Here is an 18,089-nt window from a genome sequence, read left to right on the forward strand (position 1 = left end):
TAAACTGTTGTTGAAAAAGGAAGACGAATTTGACAGAACCTGTAATCCCCACACTCGGGAAGCCGAGGGAGCAAAGGCCAGCATGGGCCCCATACAGCGAGGCTGAACTACCAGTGTGGGAGCCTGACTTGAAACACGGAAGGAACATGGGGGCGCGGAGGGAAGAAAGTAAGTTGGGAGGAAACGAGAGGGAAAAGAGAGAAAGAGCTAGGAGAAAGGGACGGGGAGAAAGAGGAGGAGAGAGCTGGGACAGGCGTGAGCTGGCAGCGCATTAGCCATGTGCCTAAAGCGTGCGTGCGGAAGAGCCCTGCCTGCTTCCGGGCCACCGTGCTCTTCCGCTCCCAGAAGCCCTCGCGACGGAAGTCGTCCCGGGGCGAGCCCCCGCCGCGTCCGCGGTCACTTGCCATGGCGATGGGCAGCGGCGGTGCAGGCTCGGAGCAGGAGGACGCGGTGCTGTTCCGACGTGGCACCGGCCAGGTGAGGCGGGGTGGCGCGGCCCGGCCACAGCAGCCACGAGCTCGGAGCGGCGGCCGAGGCCGGGGCGGTGCGCGCTCGGGCCCCATGCCGCCACCCCATCCGCCGCAGTGGCTGGGGCCACGCTTTGGTCCTGTGTGACTGCGAGGGATGCGCGGGCGCAGGGACAGGCCGGCGGAAGCAATGGAACCGGGCAGGGGGCTTTGAAGTGCTCCAAATGTAGGTCAAGACCCAGACGTTAGCAGTGAGACTGAATACCGCGTTCTAGAGAGAGCCTTGGAACTAGAAGGACCAAGTCTCCCAGATGGTGGTCGGTGAGAAACTTTGAGAGAGAAGGGTAACTGAGAGCTGAAAAGTTGCCACTTACTGCAATGCACTGAGGTGAGGAAGACGAGAAAGTTTATCAAGTGTGTACGACGGAAGGTCAGAGCCAGGCTCCCTGGTGCTCGCTTACAGTCACGGGCGCTTGGGAGATGGAGGCAGGAGGCTCAGGAATTCAAGATCACAGAGTGCACTCGAGGTCTAACCGACAGTGAGACGCCGTAAGAGTAAAATAAACACTTTTATTTTTATTTATTTATTTATTTTGGTTTTTCGAGACAGGGTTTCTCTGTGAAACAGTCCTGGCTGTCCGGGAACTCACTCTGTAGACCAGGCTGGCCTTGAACTCACTGAGATCCGCCTCCTCTGCCTGCCGAGTGCTGGGATTAAAGGGGTGTGCCCCCACTGCCCAGCTAAATAAACACTTTTAAATATGAGGGAAAATGAGAGCCTGGTTGGTGGACCGTGCCTGTGACAATCCCAGCTACTTGAGAGGCTGAGGCAGGATTGTGAGGCTGAAGCTAGCCTGGGACACAGAACACACTCGGTCTAAGAAAGTTTAGAACATTAGGAGCTCCCTCTTAGTATGCTAAGTGTGCTCTCTGCCTGGAGTGTAAGGCGGGAGAAGAGATTCAAGGCAACATTTGGCAATGCTGCTTTTCCTTCTCTTGGGGACAGCCCAGCCGTTCCTTTGTCTTTTCTTAAGTCACAGTTTCTTGTGCTTATTGTCGCCTCGATATCTTCTTCAAGCCCAGTGTGGTGGTGCATACCTGTACTCCCAGGGGTAATCTTATTTACTGAAGATTCTATTTTGTTGTTGATTCTGTTTTCAGACACATCTCACTATGTAGCCCTGGCAGGCCTGGAACTCTCCATGTAGACCAGGCTGGCATCAAAGAGATTGACATACCTCAGCCAACCATGTGCTGGAGTTAAAGGGGTGTACCACCACACCTGGTTGTGAAGTTTGTTTCCCTCTTGTTTTGTTTTTGAATTGGTTGCATTCTGTAGCCATATTGGCCTGGAATTCAATGTGTAGACTGACCGGCCTGGAACGCTTGGTGACCCTGTTGTATCCGCCTCCCAAGTGCTGGGATTATAGATTACAGATATGAGCCTTTATAATTAGCAGGTCATGGTTTTGGGTTTTTTTGAGACAGGGTCTTGTGTTGTCTAGGCTGCTTTGGAATCCACTGTGTAGTCCAGGCTAGTCTTCAGCTTGCCTTGGCAATCCCCCTGCCTCAACCTCTTGAGTGTTTGGATTATAGGTATGTATTGCTACAAGAAGTAGTACTAGGGATTGAACTGGTGCCGTGAACAAAATCCCCATCCCCAGTCCTTTCTGTTTTATATATATGTTTTTTTGGTTTTTTTTGTTTTTCGAGACAGGGTTTCTCTGTGTAGCTTTGCGCCTTTCCTGAATCTCACTCTGTAGACCAGGCTGGCCTTGAACTCACAGAGATCCGCCTGGCTCCTGAGTGCTGGGATTACAGGCGTGTGCCACCACCTCCCGGCCTGTTATATGTTTTTAAGTAAAGCTATAATTATATATATAAATGCCCATAAACCATTTGTATTCTTTTTTCAATTCAGAGTGACGATTCTGACATTTGGGATGATACAGCATTGATAAAAGCTTATGATAAAGCTGTGGCTTCCTTTAAGGTATGAAATGTTTAACCACTCTTTTCTTTATTTCTTCATGTCATACATTTTTGGGAGGGAACCCCCTGAGTATATTGAGGCTTTCTTAGATGATGGGACCTTGAGATCATCTTATAGCGGTAACGGTCATGTTAGGAATGGTGACTTTTTAGCTACGTATTCCTCCATAACGTGCATTTATTTCTGTTACTGTTTTCATAGCATGCTCTAAAGAATGGTGATGTTTGTGAAACTTCAGATAAGCCAAAAGGCACAGCCAGAAGAAAACCTGCTAAGAAAAATAAAAACCAAAAGAAGAATACCACGCCTCCCTTGAAACAGGTTATTTATTTATTAAACAGGGTCTTGCCCAGCCTGAGGGAAAGGGTTGCTGACGCTATTTAGAGTGAATGAGAACGGTAAACTGAGTCAGCATGGTGTTTTCTTAAGTTGATAGAGACGGAGAGATGATACACACACATACAATCATATATATATTTGTTTTCCTTCTGTGGTGCTGGGTATTAAACCCAGAGCTCCTTGCATTCTGAGTGTGTGTTGTACAGCTGAGCAGTAACTCTAGCCCCCCTGCCCCCCCCCCCCCCACAATTCAACAATCCAGAAACTATTATGAGAAAACAAAAGTTTTGGGTAACTGGATCTGCTAATTTAAAAGTGGGGGTCTGAAGTGGGAGTATAGTTCAGTGTAGAGCACCTGCTTAGTATACACCCAGCATCAAACCCACACTGAACCAGAACAAAGCCCTGTAGACGAGCTGAATTTTTTGTTTGTTTGTTTTTAAGTAAATATTTTGATGCCTCACTAGTCAGGTCATTTTTACCCAAAGGGGAAGGGTGTTGATTTTGATGGGCACTTGCTTTTTTCTGGCCAGTGTTGGATGTTTCACACACTTCCGGTCTGTTTGTTCTTCATGGCACGTTTAGGCGGCAGAGTACATTACAGCAGTTCATCATTACAGCCGTTCGTGTGTCTGGGACAAGGAGATGCAGGGGACTAAGAGAAGTGTCAGTAATTAAGTAGATGGGAGGGTTGGAATTACAGTTGGAGAGCTGGATTATGGTTTGTTCTTTTCCAAAGAAGTAACGTGTGCAGGTCTATGTCTTTCATTTCTTTTGTAGTGGAAAGTTGGTGACAAGTGTTCTGCCATTTGGTCAGAAGACGGCTGTGTTTACCCAGCTACCATCACTTCCATTGATTTTAAGAGAGAAACCTGTGTTGTGGTTTATACTGGATATGGAAACAGAGAGGAGCAAAATCTGTCTGATCTCCTTTCCCCAACCTGTGAAGTAGCTAATCATGCAGAACAGAGCACTCAGGAGGTAAGGTGATGAATATGCCCCTTCCTGAAGGCAGAGACTAAATAAGGAAAAGGCATTATAACCAGCTGTCACTTGACCCACTGAGGCATTATATAACATTCTCATTCTTCCTATTCTCTTCTCATTGTCTTTTTGCTAAGAAAGAAGGCCAGGGCCATGCAAATGCTGGGCAAGTGCTCATCCTCTGCATAGCGTAAATGTTTGTTTTTCTTTATAAAGAATGAAAGTCAAGCTTCAACAGACGACAGTGAGAACTCCTCCAGATCTCTCGGAAGTAAACCACACAGCAAGTCCAAAGCTGCTCCTTGGAACTCGTTTCTCCCTCCACCACCTCCAATGCCAGGGTTAGGATTGGGACCAGGAAAGGTAAGCATTCTGTTCAGAAAATTAGTTATAAAGGCAGTAATTCCTATTGGGCTCTAGCTCTTCCTTTAAGTAATTTATAGCTTTCCCATGAAACTCCTTTTCCCAGGCCAGAATCCATAAACAGGAAATGCAAGAGTGAAGTAAAGAGTTGGGAGTAAATAGCTCTCCAGATTGCCATGGGGCAGTAGACTAAAAACTAGTACACTTTCCTTTTTAAAAACCTTTTTATCACATTATGGTGTGTGTGTGTGTGTGTGGGTGTGTGTGTGTGGTGTGTGTGGTGTGTGTGTGGTGTGTGTGTGTGTGGGTGTGGGTGTGTGTGTGTGGTGTGTGTGGTGTGTGTGTGTGTGTGTGGTGTGTGTGTGTGGTGTGTGTGTGTGTGTGGGTGTGGGTGTGTGTGTGTGGTGTGTGTGTGTGGGTGTGTGTGGTGTGTGTGTGTGTGTGTGTGTATTTGCACATGTGCTACTGTGGAAGTCAGAAGTCAGCTTGCAAGTATAGGCTCTCACCTTCTGCCATGTGGGTCCCCGGATAGAACTGGGCTCATCAGCCTTGGCAGCAAGCCCCTTTTGTTCCTGAGCATCTCACCAGCCCTGGTGTACTTTCCTAAGGTAGAAACTGCTCTGTACTTGCCTGATGTGCTATTGTTCGGAGTCACCTGTAATAGATATATGGGAAAGGAGTCCTGTAATGTGGGCATGATCTCAGGCAACCCCCAGTGTTGGTTGTTGTTTGTTCTTGTTTTGTTTTCTGGGGTTTTGTTTTGTTTGTTGTTGTTGTTGTTGTTGTTTTGATACCTGGTCTCACACAGCTGAAGATGAACTTAAATGTCAGATCTGTGTGCCTCCCTCCACCTGCTAAATGCTGTGTGATTATAGGCATGTGCCAGCCACCACACCTGGTTTGTCCCAGATTATATTATAGTGTCAAAATAAATGTTAACTCTGTTTTTATGGCTGTTTTGGTTGTAAGTAGTAGAAGTCCACTTTAAAAAGAATTTATTATAGCCTAGGTTATGGCTAGAACCTTCACTAGCTAGTTCCTTGGTACCAAGCAGCTGTATTTTTCCTCAGAGAGTATGCTATTTAGATAATTCATGTGTGTGTATTCTTAAGTGTTTGTATGTGTGCATGTTATGTGTGTTTACTTGTGCATGTGGTGGCCAGAACTCTACACTGAGCATCTTTCTCAATCACTCTTCACCTTTTTTCCGGGACAGAGTTTGTCAGTGAGCTTGGAGCTTGCTGGGTCAGCAGAATGGCGGCCACAGAGCCCCAGGGATCCTGCCCCCACCTCCCCAGTGCTGGGTCTAGATGTGTGCTGCCTTGTCCGGTTTTGCCCTGTGAGTGCTGAGGGCCCACTCTCAGATCGTCATGCTTGTGTGGCATGCCTCTCCCAGCTGACCCATGTCTCTACCCCCAGAGAATAATTTTTAAAAATCACCTATGACTCAGCACTTGCCTTAAGATTCTGAGAGATGAGCACAGTGACTTGCCTGTCAGCTGTCGGCACTGGAGAGGCTGCAGGAGAGGATTACTGAGTTTGGAACCAGCCTGGGCTACATAGTGGTGCAGATTTAAAGAAAAGAAAGAAAGACAGGACAAAACTAGAGCCCAAAATGAAAACGGGGACAGAGGGCAGCTGAGTGAGGGACGGCATCTGCCGCAGGCTGCTAACCTGAGCTCGACTCCCTGGAGCCTCTGGGTGGAAGGAGAGAAACTAGTTGCAAAGGTCGTCAAGTTCCACGTGAACACCAGGGCACGTGCTCACTCGTGCACTCACACACAGCAAAATCAATTATGTTCTAGAAAATTTAAAAAATAGGGTTGGGGATTTAGCTCAGTGGTAGAGTGCTTGCCTAGCAAGTGCAAGGCCCTGGGTTCGATCTTCAGCTCCAAAAAAAAAAAAACCCAAAAGATTTTTTTATGGTAATTTTCTAATTGGAGGTTAATATATGTCTTGTCTTTTGGGTATTTTTTAACAGTGTACTTTAAATTAGCTTTTATAAGTAATATGACCTACAGAACTATTTTTTCAGTTTATTAATTAATTAATTTGATGTGCGTTGGTGTTTTGTCTGCATTATGTCTGTGTGAGGGTGTTGGGTCCCCTGGAATTGGAGTTACAGACAGTTGTGAGCTGCCATGTGGGTGCTGGGAAATAAACCTGGGTCCTCTGGAAGAATAGCCAGTGATCATAACTGCTGAGCCATCTCTCCAGCCCCTCCTCCCCCCCTTTTTTTTGGGGGGGGAGCTGAGGATCGAACCCAGGGCCTTGCACTTGCTAGGCAAGCGCTCTAACACTGAGCTAGATCCCCAACCCCTCCTCCCCCTTTTTTTCCATTTATTTATTTGGGTGGGTACTGTGTACATACGGAGGTTAGAGGACAACTTGTGGAGTTGGTGCTCTTCCTCCAGGTGGCCTGGGAGTCAGACTCAGGCTGTCAGACTGGGTGGCGAGTACCTTTTACCTGCTGAGCCATTTTGTGGACCTACTAACAGGATAGTTACAAAAAGATTATATAATTTTAGGATTAAATTATCTTGATAAATACTTGTCTACGATTTGTTAGGCAGTTACAAATCTTTACTCTGACTTTACTTACTAAATGTTTAGAGAAAGGAAATGGAAAAAAGCTAGAGGCTACCATTTAGTTAAGAGTTACTTTCTTTTTAATTATGTGTATGTATGTGTGCATGTCTGTGTGTGGGTTTGTGTGTGTGAATGCAAGTGATTTTAACTGCTGTACCATCTCTCCATGTCCTGTTTTTATTACTTTGGTCTTGAATACTCTTCCTTTCACTGAAGGAAGGAATTTTCCTTTAAAATACTAATTTCCTTTGAAATATTCTTTATAGCCAGGCCTGAGATTCAATGGCCCACCGCCACCTCCCCCTCCCCCCTTCCTGCCATGTTGGATGCCTCCGTTCCCTTCAGGACCACCAGTAAGTACAGAAGAAGTGCACAGCTTCTATAGTCAGTTTGGAAGTTTGCAGAATATAGGAAATTGGAGTCATTACGGTTAGATTTCTAACTGGTAAACATTTCCACCTCAGATTTTGTTCTGAAGGCCTTTCTGCTACCCAGAGCCAGTGCTGTCCCGGTCTCGTCTCCATGCCCAGTTGTGGGTTTCTTTTCTCTTCTTTTTTTAAAATTTAACTTTATTTAATGTGCATTGGTGTGAAGATATTAGATCCCAGGGAACTGGAGTTACAGACAGTTGTTAGCTGTCATGTGAGTGCTGGGAATTGAACCTGGGTCCTCTGGAAGAGCAGCCAGTGCTCTTAACCGCTGAGCCTTCTCTCCAGCCCCCAGTTGTGGGTTTCTTTCCTGCAGTAGTTGGTATCCAATCTGGGGTGGTGGCTTCTGTTAGAAAGGACTGTGCTTTGTGATACAGAAGAGATTGTGTGCCCTCCTGGACTACTTGGATGCTAGCTACTGGTCCTATAATTTCTCATGGTGGATTTTTTTTTTTTATCCTAATTGGGGGTTTCCCCTTGGTTTTGGTTTTGGCTTTTTTCTTTGTTTGTTTGTTTGTTTTTTGAGATATGGTTTCTTTGTGTAACAGCCCTGGCTGTCCTACTCTGTAGACCAGGCTGTCCTTGAACTCACAGAGACCTGCCTGCCTCTTCCTTCTCACCACTGACTATCCCTAATGGAGTTTTGATGATAGATATTTTTAAATATTAACAGCAGTTAAAAGGATGCTTTTGGGCAAACTGTATTTGGGTGGGATTCAGGAAGATGTCTTACCTCAAATTGTTCTTTACAGTGGACTTGAAAATGCTGTGTGTGTCTGTGTGTCTGTGTGTCTGTGTGTGTGTGTGTGTGTGTGTGTGTGTGTGTGGTTTGTGGAAAAATGAAGTCTCTTATGTTTTTGTCTCCTATGCATAGCTTCATAATAGAACAAAAATAGTCTAACCATATTATTTACTAAATGTGAACTATTTCTGATCTTTGTTAAATTTGTTGACCTTTTATTATGGCTGGCTTCCAGTGCTGGATTTTTAAAAAAAATTAAATAGAAGTCATCTCATGGGGTGTAGGAAAAGGTGCAATTAATATCTACTAGTCTGTGTAAAACGAATCCCTGGATTTCATTATTTTCCTACTTATATTTTTCATTTCTAGATAATCCCTCCACCCCCTCCCATATCTCCAGATTGTCTGGATGACACTGATGCCCTGGGAAGTATGTTGATCTCATGGTACATGAGTGGCTACCACACTGGCTATTACATGGTAAGGATTCCCTGGGGAATCTCTTGATGTGCATGATCTTTGCAGTTGTAAGACTTTGGTTCCTAGAGCCAGTTCCCGGGTGACTAAAATGTGGTTTGTTTTGTGGAGACTAAAAGTTTAAGGTAGTTTTGTAGTTTTCAGACTACCTTAGAGTTTAAAGATGGACAGTCCTCTTTCATCTGCCCTCCTGAGGATGATTGTAGTTGATTTCAAACTTCGGGGTTTTTTGTTGTTTTGGTTTGGTTTTTTCCTTTTTTGAGACAGGGTTTCTTTGTGTAGCCTTGGCTGTCCTGGAACTCTCTTTGCAGACCAAGCTGGCCTTGAACTCAGAGATCTGCCTGCCTCTGCCTCCCAAGTACTAGATTAAAGGTGTGCACCAGCACATGGCTCAGTTCAGACTTCTGTAATGGCAGTGCATACCTGTAATTCTAGAATTCAGAAAGCTGAAACAGGTGGATTACAAATTCCAGGCTAGCATGGATGCACAGTGACGCTCTCTCAGCAACAAACCAGGCAACCGTGGGAAGGAAGACTTCATGCTATCAGTTCATTTTGTTGATGTTTTAAAATTTATGTGACACCTAAGGTAGTTTTCAGTTTCAGTTTTTCTGCTTTGAGGATGATAATTTTTGTTTTTCCTTATGAGATTGAATCTTAGTGTATTGCTCAGGCTGGCCTCAAACTCCTGGGCTCATATCATCTCCTTAGCCTCCTGAGGAGCTGGGACTGCGTGTGTGCACCATCATTCCTGGACATAGTTGCACTGCTGTGCGTGGGTTCTTACATAGACTCGTGTGGCTGGATTTTCTGAGTGTTAGAGATCACACCCTGGGCAATGCACATGCTGGCCAAGCCCTACAACTGAGCTGTACCCCAGCATGGCCTTTTTTTTTTTTTCGAGACAGGGTTTCCCTGTGCAGCTTTGCTCCTTTCCTGGAACTCACTTGGTAGACCAGGCTGGCCTCGAACTCACAGAGATCCGCCTGGCTCTGCCTTCTGAGTGCTGGGATTAAAGGCGTGCGCCAACACCGCCCAGCCAAGCCCTGCAACTGAGCTGTACCCCAGTGTGGCCATTTTTTGAAGTTCAATGTTTTGTTGGAGAGCTTAATCTGTATTCTTGTATGTAGTTGTAGCTGTGTTACCTTCCATTGTATAAATACAAGAGTGATCTGTCTATCCATTCTGCTATTAGTGACTATGTTAAATGTTTCTGAGGCTGGAGAAATGGGATAGGGGTTAAGAGCACTGGCTACTCTTCTAGAGGATCTAAGTTCAATTCCCAGTACCCTCATGGCTGTTCCTAGTGGTCTATAACTCAAGTTCTGGGGGATCCCATGTCCTCTTCTGGCCTGCCTGCATGTGGGGCACAAACATACTGCAAGCAAAACACCCATACACATAAAATAAAAATACATTTAAAAAATGTATTGCTATGAATATGCTATTTTTCTTAAAGTAAATTTTTTAATGATTTATTTATTTATATATTTATGTGCTTTGGTGTTTTGCCTGTGTATGTCTGTGTGAGGATATTGGATCCCCTGGAACTAGAGCAGCCAGTGCTCTTAACCACTGAGCCATCTCTCCAGCCCCTATTTTCTTTTTAAATAACATTACTTAGATATAATTCATGTGGCTTAGAGGTTTTGTTCTGTTTGTTTGTTTTAAGACAGTGTCTTACTTTGTAACTGGGCTGATCTTGAACTCACTACCTAAACTAAGCTGGCCTTAAGCTCACTGAGATCCCCTGCCTTCTGAGTGCTGAGATTAAAAGCGCACTCTCCCTCCCTCTCTCCCTCTCGTTAAGTTTTCTCTGTATAGTTTAGGTTGGCCTCTATTCTCCTGGCTCTGCCTTTGGAGCACTGGAATTAAACTATGCCCTGTTGAATACTGTTTTATTCTGGTCCTAAGAAGAAGTTGTTGGGTAGCAGTGTTCCTTGGAGTATTTGCCCCAAATTCAGAGCTAGCCAGAGAAATGTTTTCCTTTTAGGAGTATCATCTGTATATGTGCATTAATTGAATTTCATTAGATTAATTGGCTTAACTTAAAATATAAACATGTGACCTCCAGAGGTGTGGGACACGTGCTTTCCTGGAGCATGAAGTCCTGATGGCTTTACCTTTGAGAAGAGTAAGCAAGTGTGTAACAGGCTTCACAGTAGCCCAAGTCCTCTGAAGTTCCCACTGACTTAGGTGAGCGATCCTTAGCCCTTGCCCAGTGTGGCCCAAGCCACAGGGTCCTCCTGCCCTGTCAGAGTGTTGACTGAGCTTGGAGGCCAGTGCTCACCTCTTCGTTCTTTTTAGAAACCAGAGCAGAATAAGAATGAGTAAGTGTTGTTATTGCAGGGATGTAAATGGGCTCTGTGGGCTTCCTGGGAAACAAACCACTTCCACTACATCTCATGGCTGTTTGGATGTCAATTCAGACACACATGTAGATAAATATAGATGGCATTTAAGTGAGAAAGGAGGGCATTGGGGCTGGTCTGACCAGGGGAATGCTTGAGTACTTAGTTTTTTCTTAAACTCTAGCACTTTCTACTTAGTGAGTTCTGGAATTTAATGATTTCTTCAGTTTGTTCCTTTGTTTATGTGGGGCTGGGTTACAGACTGTAGGGCCTTGCACATGGGAGGCAAGTGCTGTCCCCCTGAGCTACACACTCTGCTTTAGTGAGTGAGGGAGTGAGGTCATGTCATTGGTCAGGAGTTTCACTGACAGGAAGGGAAAGTGAACTCCAACTTAGTATTTTACTTTGTGATTCGCCACTTTTTGTTTCTCTTGTTTGGGGTTGGTTTATTTATTTGTTTGTTTTGCATGGGGGTGCAGGGTCCCACTCTGTAGCCCAGGTTTCTCTGATCACCATAGCCCAGGCTGCCCTCCAAACTGGAGCAGGGTCCCACTCTGTAGCCCAGGTTTCTCTGATCACCATAGCCCAGGCTGCCCTCCAAACTGGAGCAGTCCTCCTGCCTTAGCGTCCTTGTTGCTGGGGTTACAAGTGTGTGCCACCATGTCCAGCTTGGCTCAGTCACCCTTAAAGCATATTGGAATGCTATAAACTACTTTTTAAAAATACAAACTTATTTTCTGATGGCATTTTATTCAATTCAGTTAGTACAATATCTCACACGAAACAGACTATTTATTTGGTTGTTCTTGTGGTGCTGGAGAGCAAACCCAGAGCCTTGTGCATGTTAGGCAAATGCTGCAGCACCCAGCTGTGTTCCCAGTCTCATGGTTTTGGTGGCAGGGTCTTACTATGTAGTTTAGCCCTGCACTGGCCCAGCTGCCTTGAAGTCAAGATCCTCTTGCCCATCCCCTGAACACTGGGCTTGTCGGGTGTGCATCACTAAGTTGGGGGTACGGCTTTTCGTTTTGTTTTTTAATCGAGACCAGATTAGCTTTGAACTCACAGAGATCCCCCTGCCTCTGCCTTCTGCTGGGATTAAAGGCGTGGGTTACTACACCCAGCAGGAGGCAGGGTTTACTGCAGCCCATGCTGGCTTTAGACTCCCTGTGTAACTGAAGATGGCCTTGGACTGCTGCTGATCTTCCTTTCTCTCTGTACCCACCCCATCCCCCAACCCGCCCCACCCCATCCCCCAACCCGCCCCACCCCATCCCCCACCCCACCCCACCCCATCCCCCAACCCGCCCCACCCCATGCTTGCTATCATGCTTGGCTTGAAACATTTATTCACTTTTATCTAGTGTGTGTCCTGTTCTTTTAACTTTTCATTTGCTCTCTTCACAGGGTTTCAGACAAAATAAGAAAGAAGGAAAGCGCTCACATACAAATTAAGCAGTAAGTCTGTTATTGTGAGAACTAATCTTACCTTTGCATAACTTTCATAGTTTGTGGAAAATGAGTGTTTTGAACATTTAAAAATTGAAATGTCAAAAAGTTTATGTAAAACTATACTGAAGACATTTTATTTTTTAAAAGTGTTTGTGTGTGTGTGTGTGTGTGTGTGTGTGTGTGTGTGTGTGTAGGCCAGAAGAGAGTTTTGGCTCCCCTGGAGCTTAAGTTACATGTAGTTGTCAGCTCCTTGACATGACAGCTGGGAACTGACCTCGGGTCATGTAGAAGAATAGCAAGTGCTCTTAACTGCTGAGCCCTCTCTCAGCTCCACTAAAGACTGCCAAAAATTAGATTAAATATTGAACTGTCCCCACGTAATCAAATTTTCATGATGTCAAAGTGTCATTTCCCAAATCTGGTGGTTGGTTGGTTATGTGGGCAAACATGCTTTATGAGAAAAGATTCTGAGGCTGGTCTTCAACTCCATGTTGTCCTGCCTCGGTCTCCAGAGTGCGAGGATTATGGATATGCAGTATCACACCTGGTTTAGAATCTGTTTTAGGGTGTGAGGATAATTGCAGTGTCATTGGACAGTCAGGCTTGCTGTTTTTGGGGGGTTGGGGCAGTAGGGGTTGAACCCAGGGCCTCACACATGTAGGGAGCAAACATTCTGCCACAGAGCCATATCACCAGTCCCACATGCACTTTAAATTAAACATTTTTGTGTGTCTGGAGATTTTGCCTACATGTGTGTTTATACACCGTGTGCATGCCTGATGCCATCAAGGCCAGAGGAGGGCATTGGATCCCAGGAAACTGGAGTTACATAAAGGTGGTTATAGGCTGCCTGGGTCTTCTAACAAGAGCAGTAAGTGCTAGTAACCACTAAGCCATCTCTCCAGGACCCCCCCCTCCCACTTTGATAAATGATGCAGTGTGCAATACACTGCATTATCTGTTGTCTCAGTCCCTGTTCTGTTACTGTGCAGAGACACAGTGACCACGGCAATGCTTATAAAGAAAGCATTTAACTGGGGCTGGCTCACTGTTTTAGAGGGTGAGTCTGTGATCATCGTGGCAGGAAGCAGACAGACATGGCTCTGGAATGGTGGCTATTTATATAGAGTTCTTATTGTAACTTTCTAGAGGCCCTAATATTTTTCGTTCATTTTTTAACTCTAGAGACACTTAAAATTATAATTCCGAGTGACTAATTTTTAGTTTTACTGTATTGAAAAAATGCTCATTAGACTGTAGCAGCCACTACTTCTTAATGAAAAGTTTAACACTTGATTTGATAATTTGTAGTATGTTTTAAATTCTAGTAGAACAGATCAATACTAGTATTCCTTAATTTTTAAAGTTACTATTATGTTTATATTAGCATATTTTTATTCTTTGCATTCAGTATAAAAATATGATTTAGGGGCTGACAAGATGCTTCAGAATGGGAAAAGGCCTGATGGCCTGAGTTCAGTCCCCAGGGTGGAAGGAGAGAGCCAACTGCTGCTTGTTGTCTCTGACCTCCACACTCACACATTTACACACACACACACACACACACACACACACACACACACACACACAGTTTCTTCTTTTTTTTTGTATTGTATGACTGCCTAGACTTTTTTCTTTCGAATTCAGGTGCAGCTCTCTGCCAAGGAGATGGCATGTTAGTGTTCCTGGTCGATATGAACGGAAGTCTCATTGTCATCTTGTGGACTCTTGGCTGAGTGGCGTCATCATCACCAGCGTTTTCCCGTTCTGGCTCCGGGCCTAACTCACCATGGGTGTGTTTAGAGCACGATCACTTTGAGGAACAGAATGGTGGAACTGTGAGCACAGGGAGTCAGTCTGCCAAAACTGTGACTGAGCACACTTGTAGAATTGCAATTTTCTTAGTGTGTCAAGATTTTTATTAATGCCTTTACCAACAAATAAAAGTCCTTTTTCGAAATATTTTTCTTTGGGATATATACAGTGAAGTTGAGTGTTTAAAGATACAGGAAGAAAACTACTCAGACTTATTACCTGGGTAAAGGGTAATTTCTGAAGGTGGGACAAATTGATAATTTAAGGTTGGGGAACAAAAGCTAGTTTGTGTCACAAGGGCTACACTGGCTAGCCAGGAACCAAGGTGTGTTCTGGGTTGTGTGTGTGTGTTTCCCATGGCTCAAATCTGGAGGTCAGAGAACGGCTTGTGAAGTCTTTTCTCCTACTGTGTAGGTTCTAGGGATTGAATCCAGTTGTTGGTTGGCAGGTGCCTTTACCTGCTGAGCCGTCTCACCAGCCCTGTTCTTCACTTTTTTGAAAGAGTCTTGTGCAGCCTGGGTTTCCTGCAATTTACAGTCCTCTTGACTCAGCCTCCCAAATGCTGACATCACAGGCAGATACCACCACACTGTAGCTGAAGTTTTCCTGGGTCCACTAGGCCCTTGCAGCTGCTCAGAGCCAACTAAACACACAGAGACTTATGTTACTTACAAACTGTATGGCCGTGGCAGGCTTCTTGCTATCTAGTTCTTATATCTTAAATTAACCCATTTCTATTAATCTATTAGTTGCCACATGGCTTGTGGCTTACCAGTACTTTTACATCTTGCTTCTCATGGTGGTGGTGGCTGGCAGCATCTCCTGACTCAGCCTTCCCTTCCTAGAATTCTCTTCTCTTTTTGTCCCGCCTATACTATACTTCCTGCCTGACTACTGGCCAATCAATGTTTTATTTATCAATCAATCAGAGCAACACATTCACAGCATACAGAAGGACATCCCCAGCACCACGCCCTAACTGTGTTGTCTTTGAGAAGCTGTATTGTTCTCTTTGCACCCTCCCTTGTCTGTCTTTCTAGTCCCCCTCTCTCCCCTGATGTCCCTTACCTCCTCGTGTATACTGCCTGACCCAATTGCCCCTTGTTGCTCAAATCCTAAAAGGTCTTATAATATAAAACCCGGAGCCAGATATCAGGGTAAATGCTGAAAGATCAGAGAGACAAAGGAACAAGCCACTGCCACATCTTACCTCTAGGACTCTTCAGCCTGAAAAGCCTCTAGTTCCTGTCTCCTCACGCCTTATATACCTTTCTCTGCCTGCCATCACTTCCTTCTTAGTGCTGGGACTAAAGGCGTGTGACTCCCAAATATTGGGATTAAAGGTGTGTGCCACCACTGCCTGGCTCTGTTTCTCTCCTAGACTGAGTCAATCTCATGTAGTCCAGGGTGGCTTTGAACTCAGAGATCCAGATGGATCTCTGCCTCCCGAGTGCTAAGATTAAAGGCATGTGCCACCACTGCCTGGCCTCTATGTTTAATCTGGTGGCTTGTTCTGTTCTCTGATCTTCAGGCAAATTTTATTAGGGTACAGTGTATCACCACAGCCCCTGCCATTCTCTCCCCATCATGGCCTTGCTGTTCCATGTGTACCTTAATTAGAGTCTTGTGGTGAGGCTTGGTGTCAAGCACTCAGGCTTCTCCCTGGTTCATTCACCTCTGGAGGAAAAGGTTAAGAGATAGCTCTGTTGAGCAGGAGATGGAGCCCATGGTAGAACTTACCTTACATGTACAAGGCCCTGAGTTTCATCTTCACTACCATAAAAATATGGTAACAGCGACTCCTTCCCTAAGTTTTGACTAGGTAAACTGAATTAACTAAGCTCCCTATGTGCCTAGCATATTAGCCATCAAGTAAGTATTATTAAGTTAATGAATAGTCTACCTAGTAAGTAGCTTTGCAAAATATGACTTGAACTTTTAGAGGGAATATTACCTTTCATGACTATTGGCTATTATAGATTTGGCATAGCTTAATTGGTTAATTTGCAATTACTAATATATCCAGTTAACTTCCAACCAGATATTAGACATTAACATTAATTTTACTTCCCTTTAGTACCCAATACATTTACTTGGATGAGGTTATTCATTCTGGCAAATACTCAACTTTTTTAAGTGCTGGGAATTGCTCTTGGGGAAACTAGGATGCCTGGTATGTTGGCATGTGATACAGCATCAGTCACTTGAAAAGCTGAGGTGGTAGATTCATCATTTAAGACCAGCCTGGCCAACATGAGACCATATCTGATACAGTAACAACAAAGGGAAAAGCAGTGGGGATAGCTCAGTGGGAGAAGGGCAGTGCAGAGGGACGGCAAGAGCGTCACTGGTTTGTCGGCCGTCTGCCGAGCCTCAAAGCCCCAAGTTCCAGGTTCTCAAGGGAATAGTGCAGGCGTGACACCCATGATGACCTTTGGCACATAGACATGGGCATATGCATACCCATGCATACACCTGCACTCTATCATCTCAGACACAAAATAGAAAATAGCCTATGGGGGTGGTTAGAAAGCTTATATTGGCTCACAGTTCTGGAGGTTCAGGGCTGATGATTTTGTCTAGTGTGCTGAGCTTCAATCAGGCATAATACTGTAAGAGGCAATGAGCATGATTTCTGTGCTTTGTGTATGCGCATGTGTGTTTTGTGTGTGTGTTCATACTTGGCCTCTCAGGATTCAGGGGGTGCTTCATCTTGATGACCTTATCCTAAACACCTTCCAAAGGCCCCAGCTGTAAGCACAGTAGATTAAGTCCCCATTCCTAGTAGCTCACAGTAGGGATTGCATTTCCAAACCATGGCATGAGAGAGAGAACATCCTAGGAAAAGCAACAGCAAGTGCCTTTGTATAAAAATGTGTGTGGAGGACTGGAGAGATGGCTCAGATGGTTAAGAGCACTGACTGCTCTTCCAGAGGTCCTGAGTTCAATTACCAGCACCCACATGGTGCCTCACAGCCATCTGTAATGAGATCTGGTGCCCTCTTCTGGCCAGCAAGGACACATGCAGGCAAAATAATGTATGCATAATAAATAAATCTTTAAAAAAACAAAAACCAACCTTTGGGTTGGGGATTTAGCTTAGTGGTAGAGCACTTGCCTAGCAAGCACAAGGCCCTGGGTTCGATCCTCAGCTCAAAAAAAAAAAAAGAATGTGTGTGGAATAGTCAAGGACAAGCAAGGAGGCCAGTGGCCAGAGTGAGAGGAAGCATAAGGAGATAGGGATGAGCAGGGGCCAAGGTCAGGCTGTACATAGGCTGCTGTGAGGTTGAGAGCATTTCCCTTTAGCTGGGAGTCCGGTGGAGAATAGTGAGACAGAGGTAGAGCATGACCTGACCTCTAGGAGGAAGGAGCCTCTGACTGCATGGTGAACTACACTGCAGATTTTACCAAAGTGGGCTAACCTTGTGGAATCCTCTGTATTCTGCAAGTGGAATTGCAGTATTTGTCAGTAGATTATATGTGGTGTAAGAAGAGCTAAGGATAACTCCAAGGGTTTCCCTAAGCAACTGGAGGAGTCCAGTGGGATTCAAGAGTTGAAAGTGTACCATCACAGTACTTCAGTAAAGGGGAAGGCTAAGAGTTAGCTTTGATGTAGACAAATTTCTAAGCAGTCTTATTAAATAAACACAGAGAAAGACACAGAGATGGGAGCCTTAGAGATCAGGGAAATAGGAATAGCCACCAGCTAACCGTACCTCACCACGCCACAGCTTCCAAAGTGTGCTACTTCCTGTCTACCTGCACCTTTATTGCCTTGCTATTCTGCCCTCTCATTGACTCTTAGCCCAGCCACCTCACTTCCTTGTCACTGCCTGTCTGTACAGACCTCCAGGTCTCTATGGTTGGTACTGGGATTAAAGGCGTGTGTCACTCACTACTGTGGTTCTGTTTCCTAGTGTGGCCTTGAATACACAGAGACCCTGCCTGCCAGGTGACCGGATTAAGGGCATGTGCTGCCTGACTTTTGTGTTACTTACAATGGCTTGCTATTTCCTCTAATCTCCAGGCAAACTTTATTAACATACAAACAAAATATCACCACACTTTGGAGATGTGGAATGTGCAATGCCC

General features: G+C 45.0%; 1 protein-coding gene across 2 annotated transcripts; it reads left to right on the plus strand.

Annotated features, from left to right (window-relative positions):
* Window positions 1-356: 356 nt before the first annotated feature.
* On the plus strand, window positions 357-14,142 carry LOC118596528 (survival motor neuron protein). Of its 2 annotated transcripts, XM_036207461.1 has the most exons (9): window positions 357-477; window positions 2,389-2,460; window positions 2,662-2,781; window positions 3,580-3,780; window positions 4,000-4,146; window positions 7,002-7,088; window positions 8,275-8,385; window positions 12,138-12,188; window positions 13,830-14,142. In XM_036207461.1, the coding sequence occupies exons 1-8, from the start codon at window positions 406-408 to the stop codon at window positions 12,183-12,185; spliced, it is 858 nt and encodes a 285-aa protein (XP_036063354.1). In that variant the 5' UTR covers window positions 357-405; the 3' UTR covers window positions 12,186-12,188; window positions 13,830-14,142. The 2 variants fall into 2 exon arrangements, with proteins under 2 accessions (XP_036063354.1, XP_036063355.1); XM_036207462.1 differs by lacking the exon at window positions 7,002-7,088.
* The last annotated feature ends 3,947 nt before the right edge of the window (window positions 14,143-18,089 follow it).

Source organism: Onychomys torridus, chromosome 15 (assembly GCF_903995425.1).
Source record: "Onychomys torridus chromosome 15, mOncTor1.1, whole genome shotgun sequence".
Classification (NCBI taxonomy): Eukaryota; Metazoa; Chordata; class Mammalia; order Rodentia; family Cricetidae; genus Onychomys; species Onychomys torridus.